The 26964-nt window shown below is 55.9% G+C and overlaps 1 protein-coding gene across 2 annotated transcripts in view; it reads right to left on the reverse strand.

Annotated features, from left to right (window-relative positions):
• The window catches only part of ANXA6 (annexin A6), a 247982-nt gene that overhangs the window by 23303 nt on the left and 197715 nt on the right, over positions 1–26964 (reverse strand). Inside the window, exons 20-22 of one of the 2 annotated variants that reach the window (XM_063928683.1) lie at positions 9400–9453; positions 3779–3796; positions 1258–1351 (exon numbers count right to left, since the gene is read on the reverse strand). In XM_063928683.1, the coding sequence (XP_063784753.1) occupies positions 1258–1351; positions 3779–3796; positions 9400–9453 (166 nt within the window). The remainder of the gene's footprint in view (positions 1–1257; positions 1352–3778; positions 3797–9399; positions 9454–26964) is intronic. The other variant, XM_063928684.1, reaches the window with a different exon arrangement.

Genomic DNA, 26964 nt, shown 5'->3' on the forward strand with positions numbered 1-26964 from the left:
GAGAAGCCGGCTGTCCCATAGCTGTTACGTCATTCAGCCTTTTATGTAAGGAGTTGACACTGTCGGTTTATACCTTCCACCTATCCATCTACTCTGGTGTCGGCCCCCAGGGGGCGACATCACATTTATCGGCATCTGCTCTGCCATCACATAAGCCTCCTCATCAAACGTGTCGACACAGCCGTACCGACACACCGCACACACACAGGGAATGCTCTGACTGAGGACAGGACCCCACACAGCCCTTTGGGGAGACAGAGAGAGAGAGTATGCCAGCACACACCAGAGCGCTATATAATTTAGGGATTAACACTATATTGAGTGAATTTTTCCCAATAGCTGCTTGTATATACAATATTGCGCCTAAATTTAGTGCCCCCCCTCTCTTTTTAACCCTTTGAGCCTGAAAACTACAGGGGAGAGCCTGGGGAGCTGTCTTCCAGTTGCACTGTGAAGAGAAAATGGCGCCAGTGTGCTGAGAGAGATAGCTCCGCCCCTTTTTCGCAGATTTTTCTCCCGCATTTTTATGGATTCTGGCAGGGGTATTTTTCACATATATAGCCTCTGGGGCTATATATTGTGATATATATGCCAGCCAAGGTGTTTTTATTGCTGCTCAGGGCGCCCCCCCCCCAGCGCCCTGCACCCTCAGTGACCGGAGTGTGAAGTGTGCATGAGGAGCAATGGCGCACAGCTGCAGTGCTGTGCGCTACCTTGGTGAAGACTGATGTCTTCTGCCGCCGATTTTCCGGACCTCTTCTTGCTTCTGGCTCTGTAAGGGGGACGGCGGCGCGGCTCCGGGACCGAACACCAAGGCCAGTTCCATGCGGTCGATCCCTCTGGAGCTAATGGTGTCCAGTAGCCTAAGAAGCCCAAGCTAGCTGCAAGCAGGTAGGTTCGCTTCTTCTCCCCTTAGTCCCTCGCTGCAGTGAGCCTGTTGCCAGCAGGTCTCACTGTAAAAGAAAAAACCTAATTATATACTTTCTTTCTAGTAGCTCAGGAGAGCCCCTAGTGTGCATCCAACCTCGGCCGGGCACAAAATCTAACTGAGGCTTGGAGGAGGGTCATGGTGGGAGGAGCCAGTGCACACCAGGTGACCTAAAGCTTTCTTTAGTTGTGCCCAGTCTCCTGCGGAGCCGCTATTCCCCATGGTCCTTACGGAGTTCCCAGCATCCACTAGGACGTCAGAGAAAATACTGTAGCATACATACATAAATCACCAAAATCGTAGTTGTACCCAGGGGTAGCAGTGCTCACCTCTCCTGAGATGCGGGTAGCTGCGAGTGCACAGGATTGTCATAAAACGCGTTTCTAAGGAAGTGGAATCACCGGATCCCGAATCGGAGACTTCCTGCATATAGACCAAGGGGAGAGATCCGATGCAATGATGCAGTGTATACCGCCATCACAGTGGTGGCTGAGCAGTGTATAGCAAGGTATATTGCACAGCCATAAAGACACATTCATCCCAACACAAACCTACAGATGTGTCCTCATACCAGTAGCCTCAGTGCGCCATGTGACACGGATGCGAGTTAGCTGCCAGGTCCTGGGCATCTTTTTACTCGAAAATGCATATTAGTGTCGTTGCAATGAGAGGTGACTAGAACACATTTTTGAGTACAAGATGCAGAAAAGACAGCCGGCACTAGCAGAGTTGCACTGGCTTGCCGAGAGGGGCTATTTGGCATGACTGCAGCAATCTTGTAGGAGGACACATCTGTATAATACACAACTTTTGGACTTTATTTACACAGGACTTCCGGATGGGAAAGCTGGTATAATGGCTATCTGTATTTTACACTTTTCAATTGGTGGGGAGGCGACTGACAGGTGATATTAGGAAAAAAAACAACACATTTTTACAGAAGGTTATAGCTCTGTGGTACAGTATTCCAGCTGTTGTGGATGGGAGTTATAAAGTAAAAGGTGGTTTAATAAAATATTTTTAAAAAAATACCCCAAAAAGGGGCAAGTTAGACGGGTGTTGTATAGAAGATCTACAGTATTTAGGTCGCCATGACAATGATCAACACACAAATGGTCGATACAAGTTTTTTTGTGTCAAATCCTGTATGTTTAGCAATATGTAACCACCATCCGTCGAAAAGTATACCCTGGCTGGCTCGCCACTCTTCAGATAAGGTGGTTCTCTACGCTGCACTCGCCACGGGATGTAGTTAATATCCCGGCTGTTGGGTTCCCGGCGTTCGGGATCCCGATGCCGAAATCCTGACAGCTGGGAATGCCGACAGCGTGTGCCATGGCTATTCCCACTCATGGGTGTTCACGACACCCATAGAGTGGGAATAAAACCTGTGACAAGCGCAGCGTGCGACCGTGCCCACAAGGGGAGACACTTTGTGCTTGCACCGCTGCCGGTATTCTGGCGGCCGGGTTGCCATTGTTGGAATATTGACAGCCGGTATCCCGTCCACCAGGATATCATTACCATCTCCTCGCCTCAGGTTGCTATTCATAATTGTAGTCCATGTGGGTAGTAAATCAAGCAAATGTTGGGAAAACGTGTTGACCATTTGTGTCTACCTTTTGTACCTTCATTCTAATGCATGTCAACCATATGGCGTCGACCTATTGATTGTCGACTTAGATACTGTCTATCATCCGGATACCAAATTAAACCTGTAGGCTCTTTTCTGTCAAAGTTCAGTGGTTCTGTGTTTTATGCCCTGACGTCTATATCATGTGCTGCCTGTGGTAACAAGCTAGTAGATTTCTCACCGTACATTATATTACCCTACATTACAAACAGTGGCCAAGGAATACAGTGGAAATCTACAGGATTCTACAACACGATCTCTGAGTAATTCACATTGTATCATCCTGTCCACTTTGTATTGAAAAGCCCATTACCTTACTGTAGGTCTTTATCGGGGATCCGGTCAGGATCCCGGATGTGAAAATACTGACGCAGGAATCCCAGCACTGATCAGAATGCTGGCCCTGGCATTCTGTATAGGATCACAATGGCGACAGCGGCATCCCGACACCCGGATCCCGATTAAGTGACTGCCGTGTCTACCGGGGGGAAGGTTAAGTTCAGGTGTGTGTGTGTGTGTGTGTGTGTGTGTGTGTGTGTGTGTGTGTGTGTGTGTGTGTGTGTGTGTGTGTGTGTGTGGGGAAAGGGGGGGGGGGTAAGGTTAGGCTGTTCGGAGTGGGGGGGGGGGGGGTGTTAGGTTTAAGTTGCGAGAAGGGGGTCATCCCCTGGGAGGTAAGCCTTGGGGGGGGAGGATAAAGTTTTGGCTGCAGGGGGGTGGGGGGGGGGGTTAGGTTTAGGCAGTGGGGAAGTGGTGTTAAGTTTAGGCACCACCAGGAGGAGGGTTACAGCTAGGCTGTGGGGGAAGGGGGGGGGGGGGGGGTAGTTTTAGTCACCACCACGGGGAGGGTTACGGCTAGGCTGTGAGGGGGGGGGGGGGGGGTTGTTAGGTTTAGGCTGCAGGAAGGGAGAGTTTGGGTTAGGGGGTAAGAGGGTGAGGCTGGCATGCTTCCTGAACAGGGATTCTAAACAGCAGGATGCAGCTGTCGTATTCTGAGTGCCGGCATCCTACCTGACGGAATTTTAGCCCCAGCTCCTTTATTGTTGTTTGCAATAAAGACCCGTTGGGGTGAGTGAGTAAAAAAAATTAAATTTGAAGTGAGAAATTTCAATATACTGAGGTACTAGTTTGTTATATCAGTATGGCACGTCCCCTAGATACCTTTTAAAAAAAAAATTAAATCTGAAGTCATAATGTAAATCACACAAGTTATTACTCACCAGTACTGAGGCAATAATCTGTGGTATGAAAGAGAGAGATAACGAATAATTAAAAATGCAGTAGAAAGCAATTAGAGAGAGATCAGCAAGGCGTGTATGAAGGGTAATTCCTCTGTTATCCACATAGAAGCATAGAACTTGACAGCAGATAAGAACCACTTAGCCCACCTAGTCTGCCCAACAGGGCCTGATTAAGGCTTTCAGCCGCCCTAGGCTAATACAGAAGTGGCCGCCCCCCCCTCCACCCATTTTTCCGTTTAGATTTTCTTAGCTCATATTCAGATAAAAATCTGTAAATATGTTTCAAAATTTACCTCAGATTCAATTATTGTTTGCTGATACAAATAGTTTTTTTTTTTTTTTAAACTAGCATTTCATGCTGGGCGGCCTTGCCCTGTAGCATGGAACGGGAACAGCGCAGGCTGATGGTAGTGGCGGGTACGGTGTCTGCGTGTGAGGTCATGACGCATGCGACGTTCACACCCGCCACCCAGGATCCTGTGCTCCAGGCTGCAGCATGATCAGCCTATTGGTTGATCAGGCCCTGCTACCCATGTAGACGTGCACACTGTGGTTAATCTTTGGAGCCAATTAACCTAACAATATATTTTTGGGGTGTGGGAGGAAACCGGAGTACCCGGAGTAAACCCACGCAAGCACGGGGAGAATATATAAACTCCACACACTTCGGCCCATGGTGGGAATCGAACCCATGACCTCAGTGATGAGGCAGTAAAGTGCTAACCATTACACCATCTGTACTGCCTCATTGTTAGGTCCAATAAAGGTTAAATTGCACTCTCCTGGGCCTGATTCGGAGTCAGAGGCAGTGTTGATGCTAAATGCAGTTGGCCAGCGTGTCGGAGTCCTAATTGTCTGCGCTCAGACATGTACAGCAGTACAGAATCGGGCACAGGGTCTATGTGTACCCGGGTTGTAACAGGCAACTGGCCAATCAGACAGTTCTTGTCTTCATAAATAAAAGTTAGAAGCGTCTTATATTAAGAATAACAAAATTGATGAGCAAACAGAGCAGGATAAGGAAGGAGCGGGATGGAATGAGGGGGTTGGTGAGAAGGGGGCAGAAATCAGAGGCCTACAGCACTTTCATGCAGTTGCACCCAATTTTTTTGCAAAGGACCATGTAGATTTGCAAGCCAAGCTGCCAGCTTCAGGGGACGGCAACACTTCAGCATATATTAGGCATCTCCGTGGGTGTAAGGTCTTAACCACATTGAAAAGCAAAGATTTTGTTTTGATGGACAGGGGCGTTCCCAACTTTAAGGGAGGAAAATTCAGACTCCTGATGGCGTTTCAGTCCTGCATTTTTTAGTGGGTCACCTGTCAGTCGCACTTTCACAGACAATGGTTCTAGCCGTGCAACCTAATAAGATTCTTCAACCACACCGATGTGAAACAGGATTCATTATCTTGCATATATCAATAAACACATTCTTCAATATTATCCATGCACATTTTTTGGGATTATATGTAAACTTGAAAAATCAGGAGCGCAACATCTATCTGCGGGGGCAAACAAAGATTGTAAATGGCCCTTGCTGAACGAAATAATTGGATAGTTTGGCAAGTTCCAAACACAGGCGAGAAAAAAAAAATGAAAAAAAAAAAAAAAAAATTGAATATCGTTTTGCTTGCAAATGGTTTCACATTAAGAAACCACCGATTTGGCTTTCGAGAAGAGACTGTCAGTAAACTCGTTAAATTGGGCTTTCCCCAGCAGCTCAGAAAGCGTTCTATGGGCTGGAGATAATGATCTGTGCTTCGGTTATTATGGCGGTGATACTTGTTTATAAACAGACCTGTCATGTACTCTTATCAAGTGATAATCTAGCTAATTGTGCAAAATCAGAAAACACCTTTTGTAATTTGAAAGGTGAATTCCAGACAATACCAAAAGGTAAATAAAACCACACCTCTAAATAATTCCATCATTGGCAGCACAGTCACAATGATCACAATTGGTGCATTGACGACCATGTGACCTCACCACCAGGTGACTGGATTGATCAAGAGACTCTTGAAAGTTGTTAAAAACTATTGATTTTAAATTTCCGCACAATGAAACTGCTGATGTTCCGTGCACACCGTTTACTTTCACTTTTCTCCAGTATTTTATTCCTGGAGCTGCAATTGGTATTGTTGCTTGAGGTGTGGAGTAGGGATGGACATCGGAAGCCTGGCATTGAATGGTTGCTGGGTTTCTGACATCAAATCAAGTGATTCGATGGTATAACCATTGATGGTAATACTGTGTTTAGAGCTTTGTGCATATTACGAGCTGCTGACACCATTTTCAGGTGTCCACAGCTGGAGACAAAAAAAAAAAAAAAAGGTCAGCCATCGGATGGGCATCGGATAGCAGCACCCGATATCCGATATCTGCGTGATTCAATAAATACATCCATCAGATTGGGAACATCGATGGTTGCTAACCATCGGCTTCAGATGCCCATTCTTAGTGTAGAGCAGTTCATGTAGCTTGGGATACTAAACATTAAACCCCATGGCTTATCTAGCTGAGGGTACAGAGCTTATATGTGATTTGTTAAATTGCCCCCTTATTGCCCATTCCACCTCTCTAAAAGCATGTGCAGTACCACCAGTGCTACGGACATTTGTTTCAAAAACAATTTAATGGGATGTCGAACAAGAAACATTTACACATGGATCCTTGTGGTAATTACATAGAAGGCTAATGAGCAATGCCTAGCCAGCTTTTCATTTAGGGTACAGTAACTTCTAACAGACTCTTCTAGGTTTTCTTCTCATGGGCGTAACTATAGTGGGAGCAAGGGGTGCCATTGCTATGGGGCCAAGACACTTAAGGGGGCCTGGAGCCAGGAAATAAAGTTGCATACGAATTTCCCAGATTTGCCTGATAAGCAATTGGGTCTGATCCATTACCCAGCCTGGATCGTGTGCAAGGGCGGATTGGGATGGAAAACCAGCTCGGGAAATTTATGGAAGCAGCCTTAAGGGGGGTGCGGTCTGATGAGGGGGTGGGGTCTGTTGAGGGGGTGGGATCCCTCCTCATAGGGCCTGACTGTATGCAGTTGTAGCCTTCCTTGTGTCTTTTGCTGCAGTTATGTCAGAGACCAGGGGCGGATTGGGAACTAAAAGTGGGCCAGTACTATTTTTATGAAGTGGCCCGACATGGGCAGCACAAGAGGTACACCATACCGTGTAGCCATGGCAGCATCACTGGATGGCAGTGTTCCTGTACTGCAGAGATGGAAAACTGAATGAATGGGGACAATGAAGTACTGAGTGCGGTGGGCTGCCTGTCATGTGGGGGGTGGAGCTACATGACCACACACAAAACAGGCCCAACAGACACGTCGGCCTACCAGGATTCTTCCTGGTGATTCCTATGGTCAGTCCGTCCCGATTGTGTGACATTACATTTTCAGTGAGAGGAGTGTGTAGTGGATGTTATCATGGTAAGGTGGCACTGTAATGTGGCATCATTTATACTGGAGGCAACAATAATGTGGCACAATATGAACTGGAGGTCACTGTAATGTGTCATAATCTGATCTACTCATTGTAATTTGGAGGGCACTAATAAGAATTGTGGCACTACAACGTGGTACAGTATGAACTGGAGGGCACTCTAATGTGGCACAGTATGAACAGGGGGCACTGTGTGGCATAACGTGTACTGGCAGCCCTGCAATGTAAACTAGGGCATCACTGTGGTTCAGAAAGTTAACTAGGGCACTTTTACGGGGCATAAAATTAATAACTGCTGCGGAGAGGTGTGTCAAGAAACACTAGGACAGGGGCCCTTCAATACATTGCTATAGAACCCACAACGTTTTGGCTATGCTCCTGTGTATATTATTATCTGTTGCAGAGTTCCTCCATGCACATCATTAGAAAGTAGAAGCACCTAGAGGACAGATTACACTCTGACACAATGCTATGAAAAAGTTGTGATGTTCCAACTTCATTTCACTTGATAAATGAGAGGCAGGCAGCCTACTGCCCACTAACTGCTGAGGAGCTACAAGAACTACCTTGCATTTACGGCCTGTCAGAGACATCTGTTATACCCCTTTTACACCACCTGAAATATCCCGGGATTTTACACGGGAGTGCGCGAAATCCCGGGGCTGCAGGTGGTGTAAAAGGGTCCTTCTCCTAAACCCCGGGTCCACTTTCCCGGGAATCCAACCCGGCATATACGCAGGGTTGGACCCGGGTAAGACCCGGGTAGGAGGCGGTGTTAATGGGTAAGCCGGGTCAGCCGACCCGGCAGCCATTTACAGCATGGCAAACCTCCCGTACCGCAGTGTCCGGTGGGCGGTCGGGAGGCTGGGGGTCACGGCGCACGCTGTCTATGCAGACAGCGTGAGCCGTGCTGGTTGCCATGCTGCGGCTGGAGACATGGCACATGCTGTCTATACAGACAGCAGCGCCATGTCTGGTGCCTGGAAGCGCCAGAGCCTGGGGGCAGCACAGCAGCTTCCAGATTGCTGTGCTTGCCCCCGGCGAGACGCTTCGGAGTCTCGATCTGCAGTGTGGGCCGGCGCTTGGAGATGACATCTCTAAGCGCCGGCCCACAAGACACTGCACTCGGGTGCAGTGTAAACGGTGCCGATCCGCACTGCAGTGTAAATGGGGGGAGTCCCGGGTCTGACCCAGCTTGGAACAGTGTTCCAAATCCTGGGTCAGACCCGGGATTTTGGTGTAAAAGGGGTATTAGTCACAAGTTACCTAGTAATGAGATAAGAGAAGCCTATTGTAGGAATTACTCCACCATCAGTGTATAACATACTGGGGGTGATTCCGAGTCGGAGACAGATGCAGGCGTTACTGTGTCTTTATGCTAATGGCGCAAAACTGATAATATTCCTGAGATACCTACAGGCTGCGGCACCAGCCACTGTATCCACTGCTATATGAACTTTAATATATAGTTGCAACAAGCAAACAAGGGGACATTCTAGTGGATAGCGGTCAAATGAATTGAAATAATAGTGGTTCACCATATTATGCCCCACACAGCAATGCCCTGACAACATATTATGCCCCCACATTAATGCCCCTGTCAACATAATATGCAGCACCTGCTCGTTATCATGGGTTCAGCTCCTTGTCAGGGGACACATACCCCTGCTGCCACCGCCAAAGCAGACTGTTCCGCCGCTTCAAGTAAAAAAAACTATTGAAAATGTCCCTCCCAAATGGCCACCACCTCAGAGGAGACCATTATTAAAGATACTAGAGCCTCCTCTATTATCTTTAATAAATGTCTCCTCTGCGGTGGTAGCCATCTTGAGATGGGACATTTTCAAGAGAGCCTGCAGGCGGACGGGGACGGACGGCGGCGGTAAGCGGGAGGCGGCATGAGCAGCCTGGGCCCTCCCCTTTCTGTTACAGAAGCCGGGACAGCTGTGCCCGCAGCACCCCTCGGATGGCAGGCCTGGGTGTTAGCTTTCCTTCATAGGCAGAATACTTTGCCTACACTTTATAAACCTCCCCAAACGGATTTTCTTTGCTGGATTGTTTGTACTGAAATTTCCCAAATGCCTTTCTAATGTACATCATCAAGAATCAGAGTTTAACGCATACACTTGGATATCCCCCATTCTTACCTTGGCATCCTCACTGGCTTTCTCAAAATCTTCCCCCGCCTCATCACGGTTAGCCTAACAAAGGAGACAAATATGGATGCTAAGTCATAGCACTAATTACTCATCGGGACATACATACCATCCTAGTACATTGTGAAATAATGTTACGTAAAATAGTAAATGAGCCTGCACTCAGTTAATCCAATACTGTCCAGGGTGCCAACCGCACTGCAAAATAAATGTACTTTATGGATACAAAACAAAACTAGTTGTTGCCAGCACTTATCTTTACTATTGCAAATCTATGTATATAAAACTACATGAAAGAACTGTATAGATTCAGATAGTCCAGTTATGGATATGGTACTAATACATCGTTTTTTCTCCGAATAGAATTTGTAACACACGAACAGGTTCATGTTTTCCACATCTCCTTGCTGGAGCACAGGTATACTCATTACATTTGAAAATATCCCCAGGTGGTACTAATTATTTCACTGTTACACCCTTTTCACATTGCCGAATTAACACGGGTCGCTGAGCGGTGTGAAAGGGCCCTTGTAAAATAACCTGGGTCCAGGAATCCAACACAGGTAGCTTGCAAGATTGGAATCGGGAAGGACCTGGGTTAAGGGCAGTGTGAACTGTCTGACCTGGGTTCTGTTTAGAGTATAGAGAGAGTTGGATCTAGGGTCGCCACCTCATCCCTTTAATTCTGGAGACCTGTGATTTACACAGGTTTTGTGGCTGATTAAATTCAAGCCTGCATTCCACCTGGTAGTAGTCAGCCACAGAACCTGTATTATTCATAGGTCTCCAGGATTAAAGGGATGAGGTGGCAACCCTAGTTGGATCCCCAATGCATGCTAGCAGAACAGCTGCCACTGCACCTATGTGCAGTGTAAATGGCACTGACCCGGGAATAACATAGAAACATAGAATTTGACGGCAGATAAGAACCACTTTGCCCATCTAGTCTGCCCTTTTTTTTTTATCTTTTAGGTAATCTCAACCCTTTTTGAACCTTAATTCTTTGTAAGGATATTCATATGCCTATCCCAAGCATGTTTAAATTGCTCTACAGTCTTAGCCTCTACCATCTCTGATGGGGGACTATTCCACTTATCCACTACCCTTTCTGTGAAGTAATTTTTCCTTAAATTTCCCCTGAACCTCCCCCCCTCCAGTCAGTGTATGTCCTCGAGTTCTAATACTTCTCTTCCTTTGAAGAATGTTTCCCTCCTGAACTTTGTTAAGACCCTTGATATATTTGAAAGTTTCTATCATGTCTCCCCTTTCCCTTCTCTCCTCCAAACTATACATGTTAAGATCTTTTAGCCTTTCCGCGTACGTTTTGTGATGTAGGCCATGCACCATTTTAGTTGCCCTTCTTTGTACACTCTCTACTGTATTTATATCCTTCTGGAGATATGGTCTCCAGAACTGGACACAGTATTCCAGATGGGGCCGCACCAATGACCTATACAGTGGCATTATTACTTCTCTTTTCCTGCTACTGATTCCTCTCCCTATGCAACCAAGCATCTGACTTGCCTTTCTCATGCTTTGTTGCATTGCTTTCCTGCCTTCAAGTCACTTGAAATAGTGACTCCTAAATCCCTTTCCTCCTCAGTAGTTTCCATTATAGTACCCTTGATACTATATTTAGCCTTTGGGTTTTTGAGACCCAAGTGCATGATAACACGGGCTGGAGCCGCGGTGTGAACGGGGGCTGTCCCGGGTTGGAACAGTGTTCCAAATCCCAGGTCAGACCCAGGATTTTGGTATTAAAGGTGTGAAAGGAGTTTAACTGTGTCCCGAGGACTGGATTTGAGTAGCGCTGATCTATAAAGAGGAAGGTACGGATATATACTACAGAATTACTGTGTAGACTCATGTGAGCATTTGTCTCTCTCTCTGCGAGTGCGTCTCTCTCCCCCTCTCTGCGAGTGCGTCTCACTCCCCCTCTCTCTGCGAGTGCGTCTCACTCCCCCTCTCTCTGCGAGTGCGTCTCACTCCCCCTCTCTCTGCGAGTGCGTCTCACTCCCACTCTCTCTGCGAGTGCGTCTCACTCCCACTCTCTCTGCGAGTGCGTCTCACTCCCACTCTCTCTGCGAGTGCGTCTCACTCCCACTCTCTCTGCGAGTGCGTCTCACTCCCCCTCTCTCTGCGAGTGCGTCTCACTCCCCCTCTCTCTGCGAGTGCGTCTCACTCCCCCTCTCTCTGCGAGTGCGTCTCACTCCCCCTCTCTCTGCGAGTGCGTCTCACTCCCCCTCTCTCTGCGAGTGCGTCTCACTCCCCCTCTCTGCGAGTGCGTCTCACTCCCCCTCTCTCTGCGAGTGCGTCTCACTCCCCCTCTCTCTGCGAGTGCGTCTCACTCCCTCTCTCTGCGAGTGCGTCTCACTCCCCCTCTCTCTGCGAGTGCGCCTCACTCCCCCTCTCTCTGCGAGTGCGCCTCACTCCCCCTCTCTCTGCGAGTGCGCCTCTCTCCCCCTCTCTGCGAGTGCGTCTCACTCCCCCTCTCTCTGCGAGTGCGTCTCACTCCCCCTCTCTCTGCGAGTGCGTCTCACTCCCCCTCTCTCTGCGAGTGCGTCTCACTCCCCCTCTCTCTGCGAGTGCGTCTCACTCCCCCTCTCTGCGAGTGCGTCTCACTCCCCCTCTCTGCGAGTGCGTCTCACTCCCCCTCTCTGCGAGTGCGTCTCACTCCCCCTCTCTCTGCGAGTGCGCCTCTCTCCCTCTCTCTGCGAGTGCGCCTCTCCCTCTCTCTGCGAGTGCGCCTCTCTCCCTCTCTCTGCGAGTGCGCCTCTCTCTGCGAGTGCGCCTCTCTGCGAGTGCGTCTCACTCCCCCTCTCTCTGCGAGTGCGTCTCACTCCCACTCTCTCTGCGAGTGCGTCTCACTCCCACTCTCTCTGCGAGTGCGTCTCACTCCCACTCTCTCTGCGAGTGCGTCTCACTCCCACTCTCTCTGCGAGTGCGTCTCACTCCCCCTCTCTCTGCGAGTGCGTCTCACTCCCCCTCTCTCTGCGAGTGCGTCTCACTCCCACTCTCTCTGCGAGTGCGTCTCACTCCCACTCTCTCTGCGAGTGCGTCTCACTCCCCCTCTCTCTGCGAGTGCGTCTCACTCTCCCTCTCCCTGCGAGTGCGTCTCACTCCCTCTCTCTGCGAGTGCGTCTCACTCCCCCTCTCTCTGCGAGTGCGCCTCACTCCCCCTCTCTCTGCGAGTGCGCCTCTCTCCCCCTCTCTGCGAGTGCGTCTCACTCCCCCTCTCTCTGCGAGTGCGTCTCACTCCCCCTCTCTGCGAGTGCGTCTCACTCCCCCTCTCTGCGAGTGCGTCTCACTCCCCCTCTCTGCGAGTGCGTCTCACTCCCCCTCTCTGCGAGTGCGTCTCACTCCCCCTCTCTCTGCGAGTGCGCCTCTCTCCCTCTCTCTGCGAGTGCGCCTCTCTCCCTCTCTCTGCGAGTGCGCCTCTCTCTGCGAGTGCGCCTCTCTCTGCGAGTGCGCCTCTCTCTGCGAGTGCGCCTCTCTCCCTCTCTCTGCGAGTGCGCCTCTCTCCCTCTCTCTGCGAGTGCGCCTCTCTCCCTCTCTCTGCGAGTGCGCCTCTCTCTGCGAGTGCGCCTCTCTCCCTCTCTCTGCGAGTGCGCCTCTCTGCGAGTGCGCCTCTCTCCCTCTCTCTGCGAGTGCGCCTCTCTCCCTCTCTCTGCGAGTGCGCCTCTCTCCCTCTCTCTGCGAGTGCGCCTCTCTCTGCGAGTGCGCCTCTCCCTCTCTGCGAGTGCGCCTCTCTCTGCGAGTGCGCCTCTCCCTCTCTCTGCGAGTGCGCCTCTCTCTGCGAGTGCGCCTCTCCCTCTCTCTGCGAGTGCGCCTCTCTCTGCGAGTGCGCCTCTCCCTCTCTCTGCAAGTGCGCCTCTCCCTCTCTCTGCGAGTGCGCCTCTCTCCCTCTCTCTGCGAGTGCGCCTCTCTCCCTCTCTCTGCGAGTGCGCCTCTCTCCCTCTCTGCGAGTGCGCCTCTCTCCCTCTCTGCGAGTGCGCCTCTCTCTGCGAGTGCGCCTCTCTGCGAGTGCGCCTCTCTCCCTCTCTCTGCGAGTGCGCCTCTCTCTGCGAGTGCGCCTCTCTCCCTCTCTCTGCGAGTGCGCCTCTCTCTGCGAGTGCGCCTCTCTCTGCGAGTGCGCCTCTCTCCCTCTCTCTGCGAGTGCGCCTTTCCCCCTCTCTCTGCGAGTGCGCCTCTCTGCGAGTGCGCCTCTCTCCCTCTCTCTGCGAGTGCGCCTCTCTCCCTCTCTCTGCGAGTGCGTCTCTCTCCCTCTCTCTGCGAGTGCGCCTTTCTCCCTCTCTCTGCGAGTGCGTCTCACTCCCCCTCTCTCTGCGAGTGCGCCTCTCCCCCTCTCTGCGAGTGCGCCTCTCCCCCTCTCTCTGCGAGTGCGCCTCTCCCCCTCTCTCTGCGAGTGCGCCTCTCTCCCTCTCTCTGCGAGTGCGCCTCTCTCCCTCTCTCTGCGAGTGCGCCTCTCTCCCTCTCTGCGAGTGCGCCTCTCTCCCTCTCTGCGAGTGCGCCTCTCTCCCTCTCTCTGCGAGTGCGCCTCTCTCCCTCTCTCTGCGAGTGCGCCTTTCTCCCTCTCTCTGCGAGTGCGCCTCTCTCCCTCTCTCTGCGAGTGCGCCTCTCTCCCTCTCTGCGAGTGCGCCTCTCTGCGAGTGCGCCTCTCTCCCTCTCTCTGCGAGTGCGCCTCTCTCCCTCTCTCTGCGAGTGCGCCTCTCTCTGCGAGTGTGCCTCTCTCCCTCTCTCTGCGAGTGTCTCTCCCTCTCTCTGCGAGTGCGCCTCTCTCTGCGAGTGTGCCTCTCTCCCTCTCTCTGCGAGTGTGTCTCTCTCCCTCTCTCTGCGAGTGCGCCTCTCTGCGAGTGTGCCTCTCTCCCTCTCTCTGCGAGTGTGCCTCTCTCCCTCTCTCTGCGAGTGTGCCTCTCTCCCTCTCTCTGCGAGTGTGCCTCTCCCTCTCTGCGAGTGCGTCTCTCTCCCTCTCTCTGCGAGTGCGCCTCTCTCTGCGAGTGTGCCTCTCTCCCTCTCTGCGAGTGCGCCTTTCTCCCTTTCTCTGCGAGTGCGCCTCTCTCCCTCTCTCTGCGAGTGCGCCTCTCTCCCTCTCTCTGCGAGTGTGCCTCTCTCCCTCTCTCTGCGAGTGTCTCTCTCCCTCTCTCTGCGAGTGCGCCTCTCTGCGAGTGTGCCTCTCTCCCTCTCTCTGCGAGTGTGCCTCTCTCCCTCTCTCTGCGAGTGTGCCTCTCTCCCTCTCTCTGCGAGTGTGCCTCTCTCCCTCTCTCTGCGAGTGTGCCTCTCTCCCTCTCTCTGCGAGTGTGCCTCTCTCCCTCTCTCTGCGAGTGTCTCTCTCCCTCTCTCTGCGAGTGCGCCTCTCTGCGAGTGTGCCTCTCTCCCTCTCTCTGCGAGTGCGCCTTTCTCCCTCTCTCTCTCTGCGAGTGTGCCTCTCTCCCTCTCTCTGCGAGTGTGCCTCTCTCCCTCTCTCTGCGAGTGTGCCTCTCTCCCTCTCTCTGCGAGTGCGCCTCTCTCTGCGAGTGTGCCTCTCTCCCTCTCTCTGCGAGTGTGTCTCTCTCCCTCTCTCTGCGAGTGCGCCTCTCTGCGAGTGTGCCTCTCTCCCTCTCTCTGCGAGTGTGCCTCTCTCCCTCTCTCTGCGAGTGTGCCTCTCTCCCTCTCTGCGAGTGTGCCTCTCTCCTCTCTGCGAGTGTGCCTCTCTCCCTCTCTCTGCGAGTGTGCCTCTCTCCCTCTCTCTGCGAGTGCGCCTCTCTGCGAGTGTGCCTCTCTCCCTCTCTGCGAGTGTGCCTCTCTCCCTCTCTCTGCGAGTGTGCCTCTCTCCCTCTCTCTGCGAGTGTGCCTCTCTCCCTCTCTCTGCGAGTGTGTCTCTCTCCCTCTCTCTGCGAGTGCGCCTCTCTGCGAGTGTGCCTCTCTCCCTCTCTCTGCGAGTGCGCCTTTCTCCCTCTCTCTCTCTGCGAGTGTGCCTCTCTCCCTCTCTCTGCGAGTGTGCCTCTCTCCCTCTCTCTGCGAGTGTGTCTCTCTCCCTCTCTCTGCGAGTGCGCCTCTCTCTGCGAGTGTGCCTCTCTCCCTCTCTCTGCGAGTGTCTCTCTCCCTCTCTCTGCGAGTGCGCCTCTCTCTGCGAGTGTGCCTCTCTCCCTCTCTCTGCGAGTGTGCCTCTCTCCCTCTCTCTGCGAGTGCGCCTCTCTCTGCGAGTGTGCCTCTCTCCCTCTCTCTGCGAGTGTGCCTCTCTCCCTCTCTCTGCGAGTGTGCCTCTCTCCCTCTCTCTGCGAGTGTGCCTCTCTCCCTCTCTCTGCGAGTGTGCCTCTCCCTCTCTCTGCGAGTGCGTCTCTCTCCCTCTCTCTGCGAGTGCGCCTCTCTCTGCGAGTGTGCCTCTCTCCCTCTCTGCGAGTGCGCCTTTCTCCCTTTCTCTGCGAGTGCGCCTCTCTCCCTCTCTCTGCGAGTGCGCCTCTCTCTGCGAGTGTGCCTCTCTCCCTCTCTCTGCGAGTGTGCCTCTCTCCCTCTCTCTGCGAGTGTCTCTCTCCCTCTCTCTGCGAGTGCGCCTCTCTGCGAGTGTGCCTCTCTCCCTCTCTCTGCGAGTGTGCCTCTCTCCCTCTCTCTGCGAGTGTGCCTCTCTCCCTCTCTCTGCGAGTGTGCCTCTCTCCCTCTCTCTGCGAGTGTGCCTCTCTCCCTCTCTCTGCGAGTGTGCCTCTCTCCCTCTCTCTGCGAGAGTGTCTCTCTCCCTCTCTCTGCGAATGCGCCTCTCTGCGAGTGTGCCTCTCCCTCTCTCTGCGAGTGTGCCTCTCTCCCTCTCTCTGCGAGTGTGTCTCTCTCCCTCTCTCTGCGAGTGCGCCTCTCTGCGAGTGTGCCTCTCTCCCTCTCTCTGCGAGTGTGTCTCTCTCCCTCTTCTCTGCGAGTGCGCCTCTCTCAGCGAGTGTGCCTCTCTCCCTCTCTCTGCGAGTGTGTCTCTCTCCCTCTCTCTGCGAGTGCGCCTCTCTCTGCGAGTGTGCCTCTCTCCCTCTCTCTGCGAGTGTGCCTCTCTCCCTCTCTCTGCGAGTGTGCCTCTCTCCCTCTCTCTGCGAGTGTGCCTCTCTCCCTCTCTCTGCGAGTGTGCCTCTCCCTCTCTCTGCGAGTGCGTCTCTCTCCCTCTCTCTGCGAGTGCGCCTCTCTGCGAGTGTGCCTCTCTCCCTCTCTGGGAGTGCGCCTTTCTCCCTTTCTCTGCGAGTGCGCCTCTCTCCCTCTCTCTGCGAGTGCGCCTCTCTCTGCGAGTGTGCCTCTCTCCCTCTCTCTGCGAGTGTGCCTCTCTCCCTCTCTCTGCGAGTGTCTTTCTCCCTCTCTCTGCGAGTGCGCCTCTCTGCGAGTGTGCCTCTCTCCCTCTCTCTGCGAGTGTGCCTCTCTCCCTCTCTCTGCGAGTGTGCCTCTCTCCCTCTCTCTGCGAGTGTGCCTCTCTCCCTCTCTCTGCGAGTGTGCCTCTCTCCCTCTCTCTGCGAGTGTGTCTCTCTCCCTCTCTCTGCGAGTGCGCCTCTCTGCGAGTGTGCCTCTCTCCCTCTCTCTGCGAGTGCGCCTTTCTCCCTCTCTCTCTCTGCAAGTGTGCCTCTCTCCCTCTCTCTGCGAGTGTGCCTCTCTCCCTCTCTCTGCGAGTGTGCCTCTCTCCCTCTCTCTGCGAGTGTGTCTCTCTCCCTCTCTCTGCGAGTGCGCCTCTCTCTGCGAGTGTGCCTCTCTCCCTCTCTCTGCGAGTGTGCCTCTCTCCCTCTCTCTGCGAGTGCGTCTCTCTCCCTCTCTCTGCGAGTGCGCCTCTCTCTGCGAGTGTGCCTCTCTCCCTCTCTGCGAGTGCGCCTTTCTCCCTTTCTCTGCGAGTGCGCCTCTCTCCCTCTCTCTGCGAGTGTGCCTCTCTCCCTCTCTCTGCGAGTGTGCCTCTCTCCCTCTCTCTGCGAGTGTGCCTCTCTCCCTCTCTCTGCGAGTGTGCCTCTCTCCCTCTCTCTGCGAGTGCGCCTCTCTGCGAGTGTGCCTCTCTCCCTCTCTCTGCGAGTGTGCCTCTCTCCCTCTCTCTGCGAGTGTGCCTCTCTCCCTCTCTCTGCGAGTGTGCCTCTCTCCCTCTCTCTGCGAGTGTGCCTCTCTCCCTCTCTCTGCGAGTGCGCCTCTCTGCGAGTGTGCCTCTCTCCCTCTCTCTGCGAGTGCGCCTTTCTCCCTCTCTGCGAGTGTGCCTCTCTCCCTCTCTCTGCGAGTGTGCCTCTCTCCCTCTCTCTGCGAGTGTGTCTCTCTCCCTCTCTCTGCGAGTGCGCCTCTCTCTGCGAGTGTGCCTCTCTCCCTCTCTCTGCGAGTGTGTCTCTCTCCCTCTCTCTGCGAGTGCGCCTCTCTCTGCGAGTGTGCCTCTCTCCCTCTCTCTGCGAGTGTGTCTCTCTCCCTCTCTCTGCGAGTGCGCCTCTCTCTGCGAGTGTGCCTCTCTCCCTCTCTCTGCGAGTGTGCCTCTCTCCCTCTCTCTGCGAGTGTGCCTCTCTCCCTCTCTCTGCGAGTGTGCCTCTCTCCCTCTCTCTGCGAGTGCGTCTCTCTCCCTCTCTCTGCGAGTGCGCCTCTCTCTGCGAGTGTGCCTCTCTCCCTCTCTGCGAGTGCGCCTTTCTCCCTTTCTCTGCGAGTGCGCCTCTCTCCCTCTCTCTGCGAGTGCGCCTCTCTCCCTCTCTCTGCGAGTGCGCCTCTCTCTGCGAGTGTGCCTCTCTCCCTCTCTCTGCGAGTGTGCCTCTCTCCCTCTCTCTGCGAGTGTGCCTCTCTCCCTCTCTCTGCAAGTGCGCCTCTCTGCGAGTGTGCCTCTCTCCCTCTCTCTGCGAGTGTGCCTCTCTCCCTCTCTCTGCGAGTGTGCCTCTCTCCCTCTCTCTGCGAGTGTGCCTCTCTCCCTCTCTCTGCGAGTGTGCCTCTCCCTCTCTCTGCGAGTGTGTCTCTCTCCCTCTCTCTGCGAGTGCGCCTCTCTGCGAGTGTGCCTCTCTCCCTCTCTCTGCGAGTGCGCCTTTCTCCCTCTCTCTCTCTGCGAGTGTGCCTCTCTCCCTCTCTCTGCGAGTGTGCCTCTCCCTCTCTCTGCGAGTGTGTCTCTCTCCCTCTCTCTGCGAGTGCGCCTCTCTCTGCGAGTGTGCCTCTCTCCCTCTCTCTGCGAGTGTGCCTCTCTCCCTCTCTCTGCGAGTGTCTCTCTCCCTCTCTCTGCGAGTGTGCCTCTCTCCCTCTCTCTGCGAGTGTGCCTCTCTCCCTCTCTCTGCGAGTGTGCCTCTCTCCCTCTCTCTGCGAGTGTGCCTCTCCCTCTCTCTGCGAGTGCGTCTCTCTCCCTCTCTCTGCGAGTGTGCCTCTCTCCCTCTCTGCGAGTGCGCCTTTCTCTGCGAGTGCGCCTCTCTCCCTCTCTCTGCGAGTGCGCCTCTCTCTGCGAGTGTGCCTCTCTCCCTCTCTCTGCGAGTGTGCCTCTCTCCCTCTCTCTGCGAGTGTCTCTCTCCCTCTCTGCGAGTGCGCCTCTCTGCGAGTGTGCCTCTCCCTCTCTCTGCGAGTGTGCCTCTCTCCCTCTCTCTGCGAGTGTGCCTCTCTCCCTCTCTCTGCGAGTGTCTCTCTCTCCCTCTCTGCGAGTGTGCCTCTCTCCCTCTCTCTGCGAGTGTGTCTCTCTCCCTCTCTCTGCGAGTGTGCCTCTCTCCCTCTCTCTGCGAGTGCGCCTCTCTCCCTCTCTCTCTCTGCGAGTGTGCCTCTCTCCCTCTCTCTGCGAGTGTGCCTCTCCCTCTCTCTGCGAGTGTGTCTCTCTCCCTCTCTCTGCGAGTGTGCCTCTCTCCCTCTCTCTGCGAGTGTGTCTCTCTCCCTCTCTCTGCGAGTGCGCCTCTCTCTGCGAGTGTGCCTCTCTCCCTCTCTCTGCGAGTGTGTCTCTCCCTCTCTCTGCGAGTGCGCCTCTCTCTGCGAGTGTGCCTCTCTCCCTCTCTGCGAGTGCGCCTTTCTCTGCGAGTGCGCCTCTCTCCCTCTCTCTGCGAGTGCGCCTCTCTCTGCGAGTGTGCCTCTCTCCCTCTCTCTGCGAGTGTGCCTCTCTCCCTCTCTCTGCGAGTGTCTCTCTCCCTCTCTGCGAGTGCGCCTCTCTGCGAGTGTGCCTCTCCCTCTCTCTGCGAGTGTGCCTCTCTCCCTCTCTCTGCGAGTGTGCCTCTCTCCCTCTCTCTGCGAGTGTCTCTCTCTCCCTCTCTCTGCGAGTGTCTCTCTCTCCCTCTCTCTGCGAGTGTGCCTCTCTCCCTCTCTCTGCGAGTGTGTCTCTCTCCCTCTCTCTGCGAGTGTGCCTCTCTCCCTCTCTCTGCGAGTGCGCCTTTCTCCCTCTCTCTCTCTGCGAGTGTGCCTCTCTCCCTCTCTCTGCGAGTGTGCCTCTCCCTCTCTCTGCGAGTGTGTCTCTCTCCCTCTCTCTGCGAGTGCGCCTCTCTCTGCGAGTGTGCCTCTCTCCCTCTCTCTGCGAGTGTGTCTCTCTCCCTCTCTCTGCGAGTGCGCCTCTCTCTGCGAGTGTGCCTCTCTCCCTCTCTCTGCGAGTGTGTCTCTCTCCCTCTCTCTGCGAGTGCGCCTCTCTCTGCGAGTGTGCCTCTCTCCCTCTCTCTGCGAGTGTGCCTCTCTCCCTCTCTCTGCGAGTGTGCCTCTCTCCCTCTCTCTGCGAGTGTGCCTCTCTCCCTCTCTGCGAGTGCGTCTCTCTCCCTCTCTCTGCGAGTGCGTCTCTCTCCCTCTCTCTGCGAGTGCGCCTCTCTCTGCGAGTGTGCCTCTCTCCCTCTCTGCGAGTGCGCCTTTCTCCCTTTCTCTGCGAGTGCGCCTCTCTCCCTCTCTCTGCGAGTGCGCCTCTCTCTGCGAGTGTGCCTCTCTCCCTCTCTCTGCGAGTGTGCCTCTCTCCCTCTCTCTGCGAGTGTCTCTCTCCCTCTCTCTGCGAGTGTCTCTCTCCCTCTCTCTGCGAGTGCGCCTCTCTGCGAGTGTGCCTCTCTCCCTCTCTCTGCGAGTGTGCCTCTCTCCCTCTCTCTGCGAGTGTGTCTCTCTCCCTCTCTCTGCGAGTGTGCCTCTCTCCCTCTCTCTGCGAGTGTGCCTCTCTCCCTCTCTCTGCGAGTGTGCCTCTCTCCCTCTCTCTGCGAGTGCGCCACTCTGCGAGTGTGCCTCTCCCCCTCTCTCTGCGAGTGCGCCTTTCTCCCTCTCTCTCTCTGCGAGTGTGCCTCTCTCCCTCTCTCTGCGAGTGTGCCTCTCCCTCTCTCTGCGAGTGTGTCTCTCTCCCTCTCTCTGCGAGTGCGCCTCTCTCTGCGAGTGTGCCTCTCTCCCTCTCTCTGCGAGTGTGTCTCTCTCCCTCTCTCTGCGAGTGTGCCTCTCTCCCTCTCTCTGCGAGTGTGTCTCTCTCCCTCTCTCTGCGAGTGCGCCTCTCTCTGCGAGTGTGCCTCTCTCCCTCTCTCTGCGAGTGTGCCTCTCTCCCTCTCTCTGCGAGTGTGCCTCTCTCCCTCTCTCTGCGAGTGTGCCTCTCTCCCTCTCTCTGCGAGTGCGTCTCTCTCCCTCTCTCTGCGAGTGCGCCTCTCTCTGCGAGTGTGCCTCTCTCCCTCTCTCTGCGAGTGTGCCTCTCTCCCTCTCTGCGAGTGCGCCTTTCTCCCTTTCTCTGCGAGTGCGCCTCTCTCCCTCTCTCTGCGAGTGCGCCTCTCTCTGCGAGTGTGCCTCTCTCCCTCTCTCTGCGAGTGTGCCTCTCTCCCTCTCTCTGCGAGTGTCTCTCTCCCTCTCTCTGCGAGTGTGCCTCTCTCCCTCTCTCTGCGAGTGTGCCTTTCTCTCTCTGCGAGTGTGCCTCTCTCCCTCTCTCTGCGAGTGTGCCTCTCTCCCTCTCTCTGCGAGTGTGCCTCTCTCCCTCTCTCTGCGAGTGCGCCTCTCTGCGAGTGTGCCTCTCTCCCTCTCTCTGCGAGTGCGCCTCTCTCCCTCTCTCTCTCTGCGAGTGCGCCTCTCTCCCTCTCTCTGCGAGTGTGCCTCTCTCCCTCTCTCTGCGAGTGTGTCTCTCTCCCTCTCTCTGCGAGTGTGCCTCTCTCTGCGAGTGTGCCTCTCTCCCTCTCTCTGCGAGTGTGCCTCTCTCCCTCTCTCTGCGAGTGCGTCTCTCTCCCTCTCTCTGCGAGTGCGCCTCTCTCTGCGAGTGCGCCTCTCTCCCTCTCTGCGAGTGCGCCTTTCTCCCTTTCTCTGCGAGTGCGCCTCTCTCCCTCTCTCTGCGAGTGCGCCTCTCTCTGCGAGTGTGCCTCTCTCCCTCTCTCTGCGAGTGTGCCTCTCTCCCTCTCTCTGCGAGTGTCTCTCTCCCTCTCTCTGCGAGTGCGCCTCTCTGCGAGTGTGCCTCTCTCCCTCTCTCTGCGAGTGTGCCTCTCTCCCTCTCTCTGCGAGTGTGCCTCTCTCCCTCTCTCTGCGAGCGTGTCTCTCTCCCTCTCTCTGCGAGTGTGCCTCTCTCCCTCTCTCTGCGAGTGTGCCTCTCTCCCTCTCTCTGCGAGTGCGCCTCTCTGCGAGTGCGCCTTTCTCCCTCTCTCTCTCTGCGAGTGTGCCTCTCTCCCTCTCTCTGCGAGTGTGCCTCTCCCTCTCTCTGCGAGTGTGTCTCTCTCCCTCTCTCTGCGAGTGTGCCTCTCTCCCTCTCTCTGCGAGTGTGCCTCTCTCTCTGCGAGTGTGTCTCTCTCCCTCTCTCTGCGAGTGTGTCTCTCTCCCTCTCTCTGCGAGTGCGCCTCTCTGCGAGTGTGCCTCTCTCCCTCTCTCTGCGAGTGTGTCTCTCTCCCTCTCTCTGCGAGTGCGCCTCTCTCTGCGAGTGTGCCTCTCTCCCTCTCTCTGCGAGTGTGCCTCTCTCCCTCTCTCTGCGAGTGTGCCTCTCTCCCTCTCTCTGCGAGTGTGCCTCTCTCCCTCTCTCTGCGAGTGTGCCTCTCCCTCTCTCTGCGAGTGCGCCTCTCTCTGCGAGTGCGCCTCTCTCTGCGAGTGCGCCTCTCTCTGCGAGTGTGCCTCTCTCCCTCTCTGCGAGTGCGCCTTTCTCCCTTTCTCTGCGAGTGCGCCTCTCTCCCTCTCTCTGCGAGTGCGCCTCTCTCTGCGAGTGTGCCTCTCTCCCTCTCTCTGCGAGTGTGCCTCTCTCCCTCTCTCTGCGAGTGTCTCTCTCCCTCTCTCTGCGAGTGCGCCTCTCTGCGAGTGTGCCTCTCTCCCTCTCTCTGCGAGTGTGCCTCTCCCTCTCTCTGCGAGTGTGCCTCTCTCCCTCTCTCTGCGAGTGTGCCTCTCTCCCTCTCTCTGCGAGTGTGCCTCTCTCCCTCTCTCTGCGAGTGTGCCTCTCTCCCTCTCTCTGCGAGTGTGCCTCTCTCCCTCTCTCTGCGAGTGTGCCTCTCTCCCTCTCTCTGCGAGTGCGCCTTTCTCCCCCTCTCTCTCTGCGAGTGTGCCTCTCTCCCTCTCTCTGCGAGTGTGCCTCTCCCTCTCTCTGCGAGTGTGTCTCTCTCCCTCTCTCTGCGAGTGCGCCTCTCTCTGCGAGTGTGCCTCTCTCCCTCTCTCTGCGAGTGTGTCTCTCCCTCTCTCTGCGAGTGTGTCTCTCTCCCTCTCTCTGCGAGTGTGCCTCTCTCTGCGAGTGTGCCTCTCTCCCTCTCTCTGCGAGTGTGCCTCTCTCCCTCTCTCTGCGAGTGTGCCTCTCTCCCTCTCTCTGCGAGTGTGCCTCTCTCCCTCTCTCTGCGAGTGCGCCTTTCTCCCCCTCTCTCTCTGCGAGTGTGCCTCTCTCCCTCTCTCTGCGAGTGTGCCTCTCCCTCTCTCTGCGAGTGTGTCTCTCTCCCTCTCTCTGCGAGTGCGCCTCTCTCTGCGAGTGTGCCTCTCTCCCTCTCTCTGCGAGTGTGTCTCTCCCTCTCTCTGCGAGTGTGCCTCTCTCCCTCTCTCTGCGAGTGTGTCTCTCTCCCTCTCTCTGCGAGTGTGCCTCTCTCCCTCTCTCTGCGAGTGTGCCTCTCTCCCTCTCTCTGCGAGTGTGCCTCTCTCCCTCTCTCTGCGAGTGTGCCTCTCTCCCTCTCTCTGCGAGTGTGCCTCTCTCCCTCTCTCTGCGAGTGTGCCTCTCCCTCTCTCTGCGAGTGCGTCTCTCTCCCTCTCTCTGCGAGTGCGCCTCTCTCTGCGAGTGTGCCTCTCTCCCTCTCTGCGAGTGCGCCTTTCTCCCTTTCTCTGCGAGTGCGCCTCTCTCCCTCTCTCTGCGAGTGCGCCTCTCTCTGCGAGTGTGCCTCTCTCCCTCTCTCTGCGAGTGTGCCTCTCTCCCTCTCAGTGCGAGTGTCTCTCTCCCTCTCTGCGAGTGCGCCTCTCTGCGAGTGTGCCTCTCTCCCTCTCTCTGCGAGTGTGCCTCTCTCCCTCTCTCTGCGAGTGTGCCTCTCTCCCTCTCTCTGCGAGTGTGCCTCTCTCCCTCTCTCTGCGAGTGTGTCTCTCTCCCTCTCTCTGCGAGTGCGCCACTCTGCGAGTGTGCCTCTCTCCCTCTCTCTGCGAGTGCGCCTTTCTCCCTCTCTCTCTCTGCGAGTGTGCCTCTCTCCCTCTCTCTGCGAGTGTGCCTCTCCCTCTCTCTGCGAGTGTGCCTCTCTCCCTCTCTCCGCGAGTGCGCCTCTCTCTGCGAGTGTGCCTCTCTCCCTCTCTCTGCGAGTGTGTCTCTCTCCCTCTCTCTGCGAGTGCGCCTCTCTCTGCGAGTGTGCCTCTCTCCCTCTCTCTGCGAGTGTGTCTCTCTCCCTCTCTCTGCGAGTGCGCCTCTCTCTGCGAGTGTGCCTCTCTCCCTCTCTCTGCGAGTGTGCCTCTCTCCCTCTCTCTGCGAGTGTGCCTCTCTCCCTCTCTCTGCGAGTGTGCCTCTCTCCCTCTCTCTGCGAGTGTGCCTCTCTCCCTCTCTCTGCGAGTGCGTCTCTCTCCCTCTCTCTGCGAGTGCGCCTCTCTCTGCGAGTGTGCCTCTCTCCCTCTCTCTGCGAGTGTGCCTCTCTCCCTCTCTCTGCGAGTGCGCCTTTCTCCCTTTCTCTGCGAGTGCGCCTCTCTCCCTCTCTCTGCGAGTGCGCCTCTCTCCCTCTCTCTGCGAGTGCGCCTCTCTCTGCGAGTGTGCCTCTCTCTCTCTCTGCGAGTGTGCCTCTCTCCCTCTCTCTGCGAGTGTGCCTCTCTCCCTCTCTCTGCGAGTGTGCCTCTCTCCCTCTCTCTGCGAGTGTGCCTCTCTCCCTCTCTCTGCGAGTGTGTCTCTCTCCCTCTCTCTGCGAGTGCGCCTCTCTGCGAGTGTGCCTCTCTCCCTCTCTCTGCGAGTGTGTCTCTCTCCCTCTCTCTGCGAGTGCGCCTCTCTCTGCGAGTGTGCCTCTCTCCCTCTCTCTGCGAGTGTGCCTCTCTCCCTCTCTCTGCGAGTGTGCCTCTCTCCCTCTCTCTGCGAGTGTGTCTCTCTCCCTCTCTCTGCGAGTGTGCCTCTCTCCCTCTCTCTGCGAGTGTGCCTCTCTCCCTCTCTCTGCGAGTGTGTCTCTCTCCCTCTCTCTGCGAGTGTGTCTCTCTCCCTCTCTCTGCGAGTGCGCCTCTCTCCCTCTCTCTGCGAGTGTGCCTCTCTCCCTCTCTCTGCGAGTGCGCCTCTCTCTGCGAGTGTGCCTCTCTCCCTCTCTCTGCGAGTGTGCCTCTCTCCCTCTCTCTGCGAGTGCGCCTCTCTCTGCGAGTGTGCCTCTCTCCCTCTCTCTGCGAGTGTGCCTCTCCCTCTCTCTGCGAGTGTGTCTCTCTCCCTCTCTCTGTGAGTGTGCCTCTCTCCCTCTCTCTGCGAGTGTGTCTCTCTCCCTCTCTCTGCGAGTGCGCCTCTCTCTGCGAGTGTGCCTCTCTCCCTCTCTCTGCGAGTGTGTCTCTCCCTCTCTCTGCGAGTGCGCCTCTCTCTGCGAGTGTGCCTCTCTCCCTCTCTGCGAGTGCGCCTTTCTCTGCGAGTGCGCCTCTCTCCCTCTCTCTGCGAGTGCGCCTCTCTCTGCGAGTGTGCCTCTCTCCCTCTCTCTGCGAGTGTGCCTCTCTCCCTCTCTCTGCGAGTGTCTCTCTCCCTCTCTCTGCGAGTGCGCCTCTCTGCGAGTGTGCCTCTCCCTCTCTCTGCGAGTGTGCCTCTCTCCCTCTCTCTGCGAGTGTGCCTCTCTCCCTCTCTCTGCGAGTGTCTCTCTCTCCCTCTCTCTGCGAGTGTCTCTCTCTCCCTCTCTCTGCGAGTGTGCCTCTCTCCCTCTCTCTGCGAGTGTGTCTCTCTCCCTCTCTCTGCGAGTGTGCCTCTCTCCCTCTCTCTGCGAGTGCGCCTTTCTCCCTCTCTCTCTCTGCGAGTGTGCCTCTCTCCCTCTCTCTGCGAGTGTGCCTCTCCCTCTCTCTGCGAGTGTGTCTCTCTCCCTCTCTCTGCGAGTGCGCCTCTCTCTGCGAGTGTGCCTCTCTCCCTCTCTCTGCGAGTGTGTCTCTCTCCCTCTCTCTGCGAGTGCGCCTCTCTCTGCGAGTGTGCCTCTCTCCCTCTCTCTGCGAGTGTGTCTCTCTCCCTCTCTCTGCGAGTGCGCCTCTCTCTGCGAGTGTGCCTCTCTCCCTCTCTCTGCGAGTGTGCCTCTCTCCCTCTCTCTGCGAGTGTGCCTCTCTCCCTCTCTCTGCGAGTGTGCCTCTCTCCCTCTCTGCGAGTGCGTCTCTCTCCCTCTCTCTGCGAGTGCGTCTCTCTCCCTCTCTCTGCGAGTGCGCCTCTCTCTGCGAGTGTGCCTCTCTCCCTCTCTGCGAGTGCGCCTTTCTCCCTTTCTCTGCGAGTGCGCCTCTCTCCCTCTCTCTGCGAGTGCGCCTCTCTCTGCGAGTGTGCCTCTCTCCCTCTCTCTGCGAGTGTGCCTCTCTCCCGCTCTCTGCGAGTGTCTCTCTCCCTCTCTCTGCGAGTGTCTCTCTCCCTCTCTCTGCGAGTGCGCCTCTCTGCGAGTGTGCCTCTCTCCCTCTCTCTGCGAGTGTGCCTCTCTCCCTCTCTCTGCGAGTGTGTCTCTCTCCCTCTCTCTGCGAGTGTGCCTCTCTCCCTCTCTCTGCGAGTGTGCCTCTCTCCCTCTCTCTGCGAGTGCGCCTCTCTCCCTCTCTCTGCGAGTGCGCCACTCTGCGAGTGTGCCTCTCCCCCTCTCTCTGCGAGTGCGCCTTTCTCCCTCTCTCTCTCTGCGAGTGTGCCTCTCTCCCTCTCTCTGCGAGTGTGCCTCTCCCTCTCTCTGCGAGTGTGTCTCTCTCCCTCTCTCTGCGAGTGCGCCTCTCTCTGCGAGTGTGCCTCTCTCCCTCTCTCTGCGAGTGTGTCTCTCTCCCTCTCTCTGCGAGTGTGCCTCTCTCCCTCTCTCTGCGAGTGTGCCTCTCTCCCTCTCTCTGCGAGTGCGCCTCTCTCTGCGAGTGTGCCTCTCTCCCTCTCTCTGCGAGTGTGCCTCTCTCCCTCTCTCTGCGAGTGTGCCTCTCTCCCTCTCTCTGCGAGTGTGCCTCTCTCCCTCTCTCTGCGAGTGCGTCTCTCTCCCTCTCTCTGCGAGTGCGCCTCTCTCTGCGAGTGTGCCTCTCTCCCTCTCTCTGCGAGTGTGCCTCTCTCCCTCTCTGCGAGTGCGCCTTTCTCCCTTTCTCTGCGAGTGCGCCTCTCTCCCTCTCTCTGCGAGTGCGCCTCTCTCTGCGAGTGTGCCTCTC

This window comes from Pseudophryne corroboree, chromosome 6 (genome assembly GCF_028390025.1).
Source record: "Pseudophryne corroboree isolate aPseCor3 chromosome 6, aPseCor3.hap2, whole genome shotgun sequence".
NCBI classification, from domain to species: Eukaryota; Metazoa; Chordata; class Amphibia; order Anura; family Myobatrachidae; genus Pseudophryne; species Pseudophryne corroboree.